This window comes from Balaenoptera physalus, assembly GCF_965194825.1.
Source record: "Balaenoptera physalus genome assembly, chromosome: 10".
Lineage (NCBI taxonomy): Eukaryota > Metazoa > Chordata > Mammalia > Artiodactyla > Balaenopteridae > Balaenoptera > Balaenoptera physalus.
This window is the reverse complement of record NC_138889.1, coordinates 65,467,200-65,480,630: the sequence shown is the minus strand read 5'-3', so window position 1 is coordinate 65,480,630 and position 13,431 is coordinate 65,467,200. Positions and strand designations below refer to the sequence as shown.

The 13,431-nt window shown below is 48.9% G+C and overlaps 1 protein-coding gene across 6 annotated transcripts in view; it reads right to left on the bottom strand.

Moving 5' to 3' along the window:
• LOC309667659 (synaptotagmin-9) overlaps positions 1 to 13,431 on the bottom strand; it is a 232,073-nt gene that overhangs the window by 86,507 nt on the left and 132,135 nt on the right. For 4 of the 6 annotated variants that reach the window (XM_082476323.1, XM_082476325.1, XM_082476322.1 and 1 more), the window contains 3 exons: positions 10,683 to 10,803; positions 9,047 to 9,218; positions 6,794 to 6,923 (listed from right to left, as the gene is read on the bottom strand). In XM_082476323.1, coding sequence (XP_082332449.1) covers positions 6,794 to 6,923; positions 9,047 to 9,218; positions 10,683 to 10,803 — 423 coding nt within the window. Of the gene's footprint in view, positions 1 to 6,350; positions 6,405 to 6,793; positions 6,924 to 9,046; positions 9,219 to 10,682; positions 10,804 to 13,431 lie in introns of those variants that run through there. The other 2 variants (XM_082476327.1, XM_082476328.1) reach the window with 2 other exon arrangements.

Here is a 13,431-nt window from a genome sequence, read left to right as displayed (position 1 = left end):
GATCAAAGCTTGGAGCTTAATAAGGACCATCTCCATTTGAAGAGCCCACACTGTAAATTCAGTCTTGATACCTTTTACATCTTGCTCCGAACTGACTTCTCCTTTGGACTCCTTTGAGTGGGAAATTGTGGGACTTTAGAACTAGAGGAACCCAACTGCTTTCCTTATATGTCTCCTTCATTCATTCTTTCATTCATTCCTCAAATACTAATTTAATACCTATGTAACAGGGACAGTATTTCCATTCTCTGTAAATCATGCTGTTCCATGCAAAGGAATCAATGCTATATGTTCCTACAAACTGAGGGCAAATAACACGATGATCAGATAGGGCAATGACCAGACAGTCCCTACAGAAACAAAAGTCTCCAAAGCCAGGCTTTGTCAAGAGAAAAGAGACACATCGAAATCCCAAATGTTCCCTGTACACATTGAGAGGAAACCTTGGAGATCTGAACCCAAGTCATAGTGTAAAGGAAATCATGCTCTGATATAAAGGAAGGTTCCACCAGCCGGAAAGAGGAAGTAGAGAGCCTTTGGTAGGAGAGATGGGGGGCGGGGCTTGATGTGAGGTCCTGGTTTCACCCTTCAGGCTTGAAGTCTCGAGTTTCAGGTGGGTTGAGGAGGAAGCTGAAGGCAGAAATGGCCCCTGTGCCAACACGGGGCTAGAGGAACAGGTAGAAATGGCCACGTAACTTTATGGGCATGAAGAGGGTGCCTGTAATGGCACTGAGTCTCCTGCAGCTCCTGTGTGTCCCTGAATGCTTGGAAGATGTGGAAAGGAGGTGACAATATTGGCCGACAAGGTTTTAGGGGGGGTCCAGTAAGTGGGGAAGTGACCTGTACCAAGGGCTGCAAAGAAAACCTCTCAGGCAAGAGGTGCTGCCAGGCCTCAGAGATCTGCAGGGCAGTCAAGAGGCGCAGTGTGTCCTGGTCAGCCTCGAGGGGGTCCCAGCAGCACACGTAGTGACGACATCATCTGATGGCCAAAGACAAGCTGGACAACACGTCCAGTCAGATGCAAGCACACAGATCTCCCCTCGTCACCAGGGCCTTTGCGCTTCTCTCGCCTAGGCGCCAGCTTGGGAAGGAGGAAGGAGAAAGAAGGCAGGTTGCAACTCCCTTGGGCTTTCCCACCCTGTGCCTAGTGCCTGCTTTTTTTTTTCTGGTTTCAGTTTCCTTCTCTGCTGGTCTAGTCCTCACCAGGACCCAAGGCCTACACACACTCAGACTCCCTGAGGGGAACCTGATCTCCCACTTGGCTTCTTCCAGTCAACCCCTCCTCTTTCTGGAGAATCACTCCTCTTTCCTAAATCTGTTGTGAATAGCAATTGGCCCAGAGTGATAAAGCCTTTGACTCCCTCACTTCAAAATCTTCTGGGAAGGGGCTTCCCTGGTGGCCCAGTGGTTGAAAATCTGCCTGCCGATGCAGGGGACACGGGTTCGAGCCCTGGTCTGGGAAGATCCCACATGCCGCGGAGCAACTAGGCCCGTGAGCCACAACTACTGAGCCTGCGCGTCTGGAGCCTGTGCTCCGCGATAGTGAGAGGCCTGTGCACCGCGATGAAGAGTGGCCCCCACTTGTCGCAACTGGAGAAAGCCCTCGCACAGGAACTAAGACCCAGCACGGCAATCAATCAATCAATCAATCAATCAATAATAATAAAAAAAATCTTCTGGGAAGCAGAAGATTGGGGTCACTTGTGTCCATTTCCCTGTCCTGCCAGGGGGACACTTCTCAGCAAGTCTACTCTCAATGCTCCTGCTGGAGTGGGACCAGGTCACATTTCCATGACCCCTGACCTCCAGCAAACTGGACCAGGGGTGGACACTTAACCCAACCTGGCTTGGGAATGTGTGGACTTTGAAGATTCCAGGTAGGCCCTGGTGGGCACTTGATGGATAATATCTAGAGCTTGTTTAAAGGGCCTGCTAGAGTAACTCCCAGTCGAGTCTGGGCGATGACATTTGCCTTAGCTATACAGCTCTAAATCTACACCCGTAGGGCGGCAGAGGCTGGAAGATGGGGACTCTGTCTCTGCCAGGGTGTACTGTGCCACACCTGCCCCTAGTTACGCTGGGAGCTGCGTAACCCAGAGTGGCAGGGGGCTTCCAGCTCTTTGAGGTGGTCCTGCAGACTGTCAGACTAACCAGGTGCACAGAGAAAATGCTGAGCTTGGAGACAGGAAGATTTGTTCACACCTGAGACTCTTGAGCAGGACTTCGGGGTTCAGGATCTTACATCTCTGTCAATCAGGGGAATGCTGCTGACCTTCACTGTGTATTCTGATTGGAGTCTATCCCTTTTAGAAAAGTAAAACCTGACTTAACCCAATGGTGTCTGTGGTCTGCTCTTCCCATCAAACCAAGTTTACTACTTGTTAATCCAGAGGTCAGGCAGCACTTCACACGGAAGTGATGAAAACCTGGAACTATTTCTATTATTCTCCCCGGAGCTGCATGGTGTGGGCCAGCTCCGAGTGCAGGGGTGGGAAAGGTGCCGGGATGTGGCCAGGCCAGCACCGTCTTCTCTTGGATATATGGAGGAGAGGGCGGTGGGAGCTCTGTCAGAGCTCTGACATCCCTGAGGCTCCGTGGAGGGGACGCTCCTGTCCCCTCGGCCCAGGCAGCCCACTGAGGGAGTTTACACAGCTTCCCAAGCCTCTGACATCATGGAGAGAAAAGGGAGCAGCACTGGCTGACCTTTGAGTGTGCAGTGAAGCCATCCAGATTCTCTGAGACAGAAACGGATTTCTGAACTCATTGGCTTTGAAGACTCCACCTGCCACCTGCTCTGGCAAGGTCAGGGAGTGTTGGATGCAGCCCCAAGCAGGCTGCCAGATCTCTGCAGGGCTCAGGGTTCAGTCCTAACCTGGTCCCTCAGCCCCCAGCAGCGAAGCGCTTCTGCCAGGCCAGCCTCCCTTCGTACTAAATCCTAACTACCCCATATCTTCTCTCTTCTCTCTCTCTCTCATTCATTCTTACACAAATGCTTATGTACACACACACACACACACACACACCCAGAGAACTGTAACTTAATTGCTGTTTTTGTTTTACAGCAGAAAATTTAACGGTTCTTAGTATAACAGCAACTTATCTTTAAGGCCAAGGAAGACAGGCGAAAGAACAGAACTGAAATATGTGTTTCTATATCCAGCCAAGTCACAAATGACCCCTTCTCCCAATGTGAGGTCATGGCTCACCAGCATGTGGGGTGTGGGGTACGCCCAACCTTCCTTTTTCCCTCCGTGACCAACATTATGATGTTTCTTTGTGTGACAGTCCCACGAGGACACACAGCAATCCCTCAGAATGTGGGACATACATAGTAATGGTCGTAACTGGGAATTTTACTGAGCATTTACTGGGTGCCAGCCATGGTGCTTCACATACATTAGGTTGTTTAATCCTCACAATCACCCTTGTGGGACAGGCACTATTACAGCCACTTTACAGAGGAGAAAACTGAGATTCAGCAAGGGAAAAACAAGCAACTGAGTGGCAGCACGGGGACTTGAATCTAGGTCCATCCACGTCAAAACCGCTCTGCCCGCGGCCTCCTCCATCCTGACAGCTGTCAGCAAAGCACAGGCACCCCTCTGACCCTGCTTTTCATCTCATCCGGTACCACTGCCCCAATTCCGCTCATAACATGTTTATTCTTAAAAGGGAAAGTATTGCTTCTCCTCTCAGGATGGATCCGAAGTCCCAGGCATGTACTTCAAAGACACATGAAGCGGGCTTCCCTGGTGGCGCAGTGGTTGGGAGTCTGCCTGCCAATGCAGGGGACACGGGTTCGAGCCCTGGCCTGGGAAGATCCCACATACCGCGGAGCAACTGGGCCCGTGAGCCACAATTACTGAGCCTGCGTGTCTGGAGCCTGTGCTCCGCAACGAGAGAGGCCGTGATAGTGAGAGGCCCGCGCACCGCGATGAAGAGTGGCCCCCACTTCGGGCTTCCCTGGTGGCGCAGTGGTTGAGAATCTGCCTGCCAGTGCAGGGGACACAGGTTCGAGCCCTGGTCTGGGAGGATCCCACATGCCGTGGAGCAACTAGGCCCGTGAGCCACAACTACTGAGTCTGCGCATCTGGAGCCTGTGCTCCGCAACAAGAGAGGCCACGATAGTGAGAGGCCCGCGCACCGCGATGAAGAGTGGCCCCCGCTCGCCGCAACTGGAGAAAGCCCTCGCACAGAAACGAAGACCCAACACAGCCAAGGATAAATAAATAAATAAATAAATAAATTTTTTTTTTTTTTAAAAAAAGACACGACACATGAAGCAACAGGGCAGGAAAAGCCTCCCTTGGTTTGCCTTCCATATAAGGGACATTTCATTTCCTTAGTTCTGCTACAACCATTGAGAAAAGACCACTGAATTCGCTGAAGTAATTCTAGCTGCTATAACAAATGACCCCCAAGTTTCAGTGGTTTAACTCTAAAAACATGTATCTCTCACAAAACTGTCCAACAGAGATTTGCAGTAAGCCAACTGCTCAGGGTTTAAGGCATGGCTCCCGGGCAGCCAGTCATAGGGTGCTTCCTCCTGGGCAGTGAGGGCAGCCTCCCAGGCCCGCTTTCCACACGTTCCCTCCTGTAAGGTGCACGCGCCGTGCTCGGGGCCCCGTGTTCACAGCCCCATCCACAGTCGCTCCCTGGCAAGGTCACTGAGACAGAAGTGCTTGTGCACACAATCAGGGCTCCCGTCTCAGCCCCACGCCACACCCCTGATCCTCACTCCTTTCCCATTTGCTGTGTCCCGAGAGGCATAGAGCCCTGACAGCCTTTGACACTTCAGGTTACAAATAAGAATGAAAGTCGGCAGTGACTTTGTAAGGGCGCAAAAAGCCTATCACAAGTGCTCTAACTGCCCCTGCTAGTGACAGGCTCTGGCAGTCCACAGAGAGAATCCTCTGAGAATTCCACCAGGAACTGAAGAAGTGATGTGCACTACCTAGCACCAGTCCCCCCCACTGTGAAGTGGTTCACAGGTTCTATGGTCTCCCGTAGGGACTAATTTTGAGCCCAGGAAACAGTCTTCACTTCTACGGCCCAAGGACAGAGGTGTCCTCAAGGACCTGCAAATTAGGAGGGCCCTAGGCTCTCCTTGAGTATACCACCCGGAGGCCCTGAAGCTTAGAATCAGTCCACAGACCCTGTCCTGTTCTTCCCCTCCGGCAGGATCTCCAACAAAGAAAGACTGTCCCTTCATCCCCTGGGGCCCTCCTGCCTCTCCATGGCTACCCTGCATGTTTACTTAGACTCTCCTGACTGGCCAGGGCAGCAGAATCCACACTGGGTGAGGCTCTGGTCTTGGCCTCTCAGGATGGCTTTGCAGGGAACAGAGCTGCCTGCCCTGGGAGAGTAAGCGGAAGCTGTCTGCCTGGAACCCACGCTCTCTGGTGTCCCTATTCCCAGGGGCTCAGCTCTCTTCGCTTCCCAAGAGCAGGAGGGACTAAGCCTTCAGGGACCAGCTCATCCAAGCATGACACTTGCTTCCTTGGTGCCCCTGTAGCACTTGATGTAGATGATAATGCTTACGATTGTGCACTTCAGTGATTAGTTTACACGCCATCCTCTCTCTTATGGTCTATAAGCTCTCCAAGGGAAGGAAAGCTTTCTTACATCTATATTTTCTCTATCTAATAGGGCATTTGACCCACAGAAATGTCACTTAGTGAATGCGATTTATTTCTGAGAGGATGAGTTAGTAAATAAAAAAAAGGGTGAGTCACTGAGTAAGGATGAATGGGGGAAGAATAAATGAAAAGGCAAGGATGGGGGGAGTGAGTGAATGAATGAGGGTGGGAGGCAGAACCATGGTCCACTGCCTCCAAGTATCCACTCTCTTCTTCTACCTTGCAATGAGAATCCTGCTTTTTCAGTTGGGCACATTGCCACTGACAAAAAGAATACACTTCCTACCCTCCCTTGCAACCATACATGTCTGTATGACTAAGTTCTGTGACTAATTTAAATGGAAGTAGCAGTGTTGCATAAGACATCAAGGAAAATCCTTTAAAAAGGAATGTGTGTGCTTTTGGCTCTTGTCTTCACCTTTCTATGGCCTGGAAGATATGTGATGGTTGGAGCTTAGCAGCCATATTGCTCAATGAGGTGACCTCAAAAAAAAAAAAAAAAAAAAAAACACCTCACACTGGGACAGGGAAGCAGAAAGACAGAAGTCTACATCTCTGTCAACCACAGAGCCACTTTAACAGCCTAGACAACCTTCCTAGACAACCTTCCTCTGGATCTTTTTTATGTAAGAGAGAAATAAATTTCCATTTCACTTTTTATTTTGTGGTTTGTTGACTTGGGGGTTTTTATCATATACAGTTGATACTAACCAGTTTGCCCAGAATCACAGGTTCATGTTACAGCCAGTCTCAGAATCCATGCGTCCTCTCTCCCAGTCTCAAGTTTTTTCTGATGCTAGCTGTAAGTCACACTATGATGGCCTGGACCTCCACACTCACTCAGATCCTGCAGATGTCCTCCAAATGTCAACCCAAAGCCATAACATGAAATAAGAGAATCCTGATCTTTTTTGAAAACAATCAAAGTAACAGATGATCCCTGATCAATGTTCAAAACCTACCAGACTGGCAGGGAGCACAGACTCAATCTCAGATTGAATGCAATTCCCAACAAGCAGTCCCAGGAAATGCAACCAGGGAAACACATTGATGACCATAGACCCTGGTACACTCACATTTTTGGTGGCTCCTGCATTTCAACAGTAAAGCATTTATTCTTCTGCAAAGAGGAGCACGTGGGAGTAGGGTCTTACCTCCACCAGGGAATGCCAGTGTGCAATGGGCTTGCGCGGATATGACAACATTTCACTCCAGTGGTCTCTGCCCAGCCTCTCAGCTTCGTTGCCTACTTGACACACGCCGATGATCTCATTGTGACCTACACTGTGAAAATGGTGCACAATAGTTTTTTCCTTAAATTTTGGTATGTAAGAGCAGCAACTACTCAGTAAAACTGATAGAGGAATTAGGGAAGGGGTGGTCTTTTTCATTCCCTAATTTAAAACTACAGGCCAAGCTTAATAGCCACTAGGACTCGGGTTCCAATATTTCACTCGGGGCACAGAGAGGAAGACCAGAATCTGGCCCTCACACAGCTCAGCTGTCGGAACACTGGCACGGCTTAGCTTGTTCGCAAGAACCTGTGTTGGAAGAACCCCCTGCTGCATGCAAAGGATGCCCCTTCTGGTTCTGGAACAAGGTTGACCTCAGGCCTCCAAATCCATGTAATGAAAAGGGGGCCATCTGAAACGAGTTTCTTGCACTAATGGCTGCTTCATTCCTGCAAGAGGGAACCAAGTACAGGTAAGGGAGAAGCTCTGAGTCTGTCAGCTGTAGCCTTGAGCTCACAAAGGGGGCAGAGTGGAGGAGGCTCCTGGGTCATCTTGCAACCCCTCTCTTTAGAGAACATGTTGTCTTTTTGTGCTCTTCCCTCCTTCCTTGCAAGCCCAGCTTTGCTTCTTTGACCCAACTTGAGTTCCCTACTGCGGAAATACTCAGCTCCTTTAATACGTAGCTAGTATTTCTGAAACATCCCTGGGTAGATCTCTGCCTTGGACCATTTCTTTTTTCCTTAACGGTTTTTGGTTAGAAGTCCTTTGCATATATCCAGAATGACATGGCCTATCCTTTAACTCTCTGGGATCCAAATTCACAGACTTCTTCTCTTTCTTTTCCCTTCCTACAAGGATGAGGGATTTTTCTCCTATTTGTGTCTAGGGAGCAAGGGGGAGACAAGGGTGGGGAAGCAGTGTGAAGGATATTGGATTCTATGCTCATTAAAATCAGTTGCATGCAGAAGCCCCATGAATTCTGCCATGGATTTTTCCAGGCCAGATTCATGAGTTTACTGAGAATTAAATTGAAGCAGAGCTCACATAATCAGATTTGTCGATGCGGGAAACTTGGCAATAGCTTGAAAAATACTGGCCCAGCCTTCCACGGCTGGTGGGCAATGTCCCCTCCTGTGGCCTGACACTATTTGTGTTGTGTGTCGTCCAGAGGAGACAAGATGAGGTCTACTGCCCAGCGTGGGCTATCACACCCATGGCAGCTGAGCCAACCCACGTGCTCCCTGGGTTGCAAGACGATTATGCTTCACCCAGGCATCTCTGCAAAGAGTGTTCAGGGCATTGAGGCTGCCTTACTGACATTTCAGGGGTCTGTGGGAAAATTTTCAGCTGCAAATAATATTGTAAGATATTAGAAGTTAGATTTTTTTTTCTTTTTATAATTGTGCCCAGACCATGTGGGAGGTTTCCAATTAAAAACAGACTTTGAATTTCAGTCTAATGACTGGTTTAACATGTATAATTCCCTGTTGGTACTTCCTTTGCATATTAAAATGACTGTTTTTCAAATCTGTCCTTTAAATACACAATTGGCTACAATGCAGGCTATAAATATCTCTTCTGTGCTGTATTAATTAGAAAGTCGAGAATCTTATACATTTTAATGTACCCTGTCATCCATCCTGATTCTAGCATTTTCAAGAGAACATTTCTGTGTTTGCTTTCAGACTTAAGTGGATAGAAACGATCTTTATTAAACACATTGGGAGAAGAAAAAAAAAAGAATGAAATTATGTATTTAGAAATGTTGATGGTCTGGCTAAAGTAATCATTCTGCTGTTTTGAGTGGACTCTTTCTGATAAAGGCCAGGTAGGATTGCCTGAGAGAAGATTAAGATCTGTGGGGTCACAGTTCTCTAAGCTGAGATTCTGAGGGGTGTACAGGGATGGAGAGGGGAAGAAGTAGAGGAGGGAGGAGAATGGAGGAGGAGAAAGGCAGAAGAAATGGGAGAGCTTAGAGGCACTTTGGTAATCTGACTCTACCGCATTGTTTGTAAAATGGTGACGCCTTGTCAATCAGCTCTCAGTGTGCTGCTCACCCGACTCTTCTCCTGTGGCTGCACTAAGACGCCAGCTAAGAATCCACGGCTGGCACCCCCCGTCCCCCAACCCTGGGCACAGTGGACTTGCAAGGAGAAACAGCTCTAGGCCTCTCACCGGTCGTAATCCATGACCGCTACGGACAAGTAGATTTGGTCAATATTCTCGGGAGGGACGTCAAAGACTATGGCTTCGTTGTAAACAGGATTCAGAGTGTTCCTCTTGGTGGACGTTTTCCTCTTCTTCAATCGCCTGCCATCACACATCAATGAGACTTTCACGTAGGGATCTGTACAGGCCATGAGAAGCAGAGGTACTGTGAGGATACACGCAGATTTAGGCCAGCGGTTTCGTCACGGCAGAGTTTCAAGGACCATGGTAGGCAGAACCCCTTTACCTGCCTGTGGACTGGAGTTGGAGGATTTTAATTAACACGATGTCTGGGCAGGGACTGGAGTTGGGATAATTAAGTCATTCATTCAGGAAGAAGCACAGGACTCTCTCCCCTCAAAATGAGTGGAATTTAAAAATAGTGTGAAAACCTGTTACCGAATTAGATTAGGATTCAGGACCTGCTTGGCTGTCACAGGAAGGGAAATGCAAAGCCATTTCCAAAGCATGGGGAAACAGGCTGCAGGACCTGACTTGGAGCCACCTCGGGGAATCTTTTTCTAAAAACTAGGTCTTTAGGAAAGGGAGAAGCTAAATTCCTAGAGGACTGGGAAAACTTGGGGTGGGGGTGGGTTTCCTTCAGTGCAGGGGCCTCAAGCCCTAGAGTTGCCTGCAGTCAGGTTGCAAAGGGAGAAGCAGTTCAGCAGGGAGAGAAAGGACACAGGCTTGCTTGTGGTGCCATGCTGGGATGGGGTGACAGGTGGCAAGGCTGGTCTCTGCTTCAGGTGGAGCTTTCCTGGTTTCACCTCACTATTCTGCTCCGTGGGGAGTCCTTCTTGCTTCACCTGCCTAACCATGTGTTGCTCTGACACCCATACACTGTCTGGGGGGGCTTAGAGGGTCAGAAGAGGCCATATCTTTTTTTCTGCTTGAATAAAACACTGGCATCCAGGAAGCAAAATATATTGCATCTTTTGATTTCAGTGACCAAAAGCCAGTGAACTGGGGGTTTTGCGACCACATTTTGGGAGCCCCTGAAGAGGTGGCTTGTGAACTTGTATAAAAGGAACTGCATATCAGGGGTTTTTCTGTTAGGGTTTAGAATTTAAGGCTACATGCTTGATTCACTGGAAAAACCAAACTGCATAGTTCACTGATGCACCTTTTTATATAAGGATATTGGATATCAATCTTCTAAAAGCCTGAGGTGATGATGATTGCTTGTATGTGAGGAAAGACCCAATTAGATAAGCTATATCAGCATGTGCAAACTGTAGGTCCAGTCCACAATTATGTGAAGAAGACCTAAGAGAGAATAATGGTAATAATAATGAGAGCTAACACCGAGGAGCACTTAGTGTGTGCCAGGCACCGTTCTTAGGTGTCATATGTACTAACTCACTTAATCTTGTAACAACCGAAAGAGCCAGATACTATTATTGTCCTCATTTTTACAGATGGGGAATCTAAAGCCCAGAGAGATTAAGTGACTTGCCCAAGGTCACACAGCTATTAGGTCTAGGACTAGGATTAAACTTAGGCAGTTTGGTTCCAAAGTCCACGCACTTTATTACTCTACTGGAAGCTTCATAAGGTGCTACATAAGAACGTAGGAGGAAATCTGCATTTGAGATTGTCCCACCTGATGCTCCTGTTATGTCCATTGCCTTTAAATTCCTTGCTTTTATAATGGTAATGGTCAGCCTGCCAGCCGTGGGAAGATAGCAGAGGGAAAACATCAGCTCTCCAAGATCCACGTTGTCCTGTTGAGAGAGCACAAACTGAAGCATTAGAAAGTGCCTTCAGCCTGGTGCACACAGAGGCAGGGGCGGGGCAGCATTGCAAGGGACCGCACTGCTCCTCCGGCTCATCTCCCGGATGCCTGGTGCCCTTCCCCTTCACGTAATCAAGCAGATGAAGGAGAATAAATGCCTGCACCTCGGGAGCACCGTCCCTAAGGAAGCACACTCGTCTTTAAATGGCAGAGCTGTGGAGCCCATCCAGGGTTCTGCCCCTCTTTCCAGCTACCTGCAGCCCTGCACAGCATCACACAGGTCCCGCGGCCCACAGCAGCCCCCAGAGCGGAAGCCCCCATAGCCTTAACTATCCCCTACGGAGCCCGCCGTGTGGCTCCACTCATATCCCCATCACATCCACACAGAGCCCCCAGGACAAAGCTACACAAAGAGGTGCCCCACAGTGCTGGGCTGCCCCACTGGCAGCCCCAGACAGGCTCTGCACACAGCCCACCCACAGCCTTGTGCACTCTCTCAGACAGGTCTCCGTATAGCCCCTTGGAGACTCCCAACCCCCAGTTCCTACATAGCTTCCGCCACAGTTTTACCCACAGGCCTCACATAGCCCGCAGTGTCCTCCAGACAGTCACCGTCTATATGCATTCTTCCCCTATAGCTCCACACACCTCCCTACAGAGACCCCCCTCCCCAAGTTTGCTGCAATACCTCCGTACACTCCTGCAAACACTCCCCATCCCAGCACGCGCACGTGCACGCGCGCGCACACGCCCCTCCACCCACCAGAGCACCGCACGCAACCTGGTCACATGCAGCCTGTGCAGACCAGCACGTGGCTCCACTGGACCCTGCAAACACCTAGTCCCTACAGGGCTCTCGACGAAGACCCTGCAGCAGCCTGAGAGTGGCAGCCCGTGACAGCCCTGGACACACCTGGACACCTGCCCAGCCCCTGCACAGTCTCCAGGCAGGAAGAGATAGGTGGGGACCCAGATCCCGCAGGCCCCCGATGGCTGAGCCCCCTGGCTCCCACTTTGCTGCAGCTCTTGCCTTCTCTCGATGTGTCTCTAAGAAGCCCCATTTCCCTCTGCTGGGGAAAACATCTCCTGGGGCAGTGTGCAGTCATTCAAATAGGTCAGAAGACACAATTCTCTTTCTCCTTTTTAGCCCAGGGAAAGTATACCCAGAAAGGAAAAAAAAAAAAGCCAGTTCATTTAGTTTTAATTTCTGTGACACCTGAGGTTATCGAGCTGGGTGTCTGTGTCTAATTAATACAGTTTCATACTGACAATGCTCTGGGGAGTCCGGTTTTTGCCCTCAACATCCACAGCCTCCCCTCCCCTCCTTGATTCTCCAAGGATGCTACTATTTTTAGAAGCACAGATTCTGCTCTGTAAGGTCACCTCGCCCAACCTCCCTCCTTGACCGCTTCTGCAGGAGGATGAGGCGAAGGGAGTCTGTTTAGTCGCTAAGGCAGATGGATTGCTCTGTATCCTCGAGCTCTCCCTGCTTCATGTAAATAAATGACCTCTCCTCGCAAGCAGGCCAGGCTCTTCTGGTTCCTGGAGCCCTAATATCAAGAGACCCAGGTAGCTGGGCCTTTCCCCCTGGGGTGGAGGTGTCACACGGGGCAGGTGCTGGACTGCTTTGTGCTCCCGGGTTCCCAACAGCAGGAGTAGGGTCTGCTGTTACTGAAGGATCTGACCCAGCTTCCTGCTGGTGGCGGAGGAGAAAGAGGAGCAACAGCTGTCCCCATAAATTATCTTTTCCCCTCTATACTCCCTGGTCTATTCCTTTGCCCTTGGACCTTTCCTGTCTGCCTTAAGCAGAAAGGCCCAGACACATGTTCTCAGAGGACTTTTCACTGCACCTGGCTCAAGCCCCCTCTCCTCTCATCCTGCCCCAATAATCTTGGTTTTACAAAGTAAAACAGGAGCAACCAAAACCATGCCTAAGAAGTTTCATCATCATTTTTTCGGCATCCAATTTCTGAGGGCCCACACTGCACAAGCTCTGTAGGGCTCAAGATGTGACGATGCAGTCCCTGCCCTCAAGACCAAGGCACATAACTGAACGTAATGTGTCAAGCTACTTTTGTCCTAAGTACATTTTTCCCCAACGTAAACCTCATTCATAAATATTTATATTATATTGCTGTTTGCTCACGAGTTAAAAGGAAAAAAAATTGCGCTTCAGATTTGGTTATATATTCAGAATATGAACTAGGGCAAAAGTCCACTTTCGTACTTAAAAAAAAAAAAAACCCTGAGCAAATTAAAGAAAGGTTTATTAAGGGGAAAATGCTTGGTTTGATTTCCAAGTGTTTTAAAAATAAATCATTTAAAATTATCTAAATTATGAAAGTAAAAATGATAAAATTCAAATACAAAAGTTTTAAAGTATAATCGTAAAATATGTCCTTTTCTTATGTACATCCCACCTAAGTCACTCCTTTCCCCAGAGTAACACTGTGGATAATCATGCACATTTTTCTTTTCATCCATCATCCATCCGTCCATTCATTTATACACTTATTCTTCTAACATTTGTTGTGGTTGTGGTTGCTGAACATTGCTCTCGTCCAGGTGCTGAGAGCTGTTTCTGCTGTGGTGAACAACAGATGTGGTCCCCTGAGAA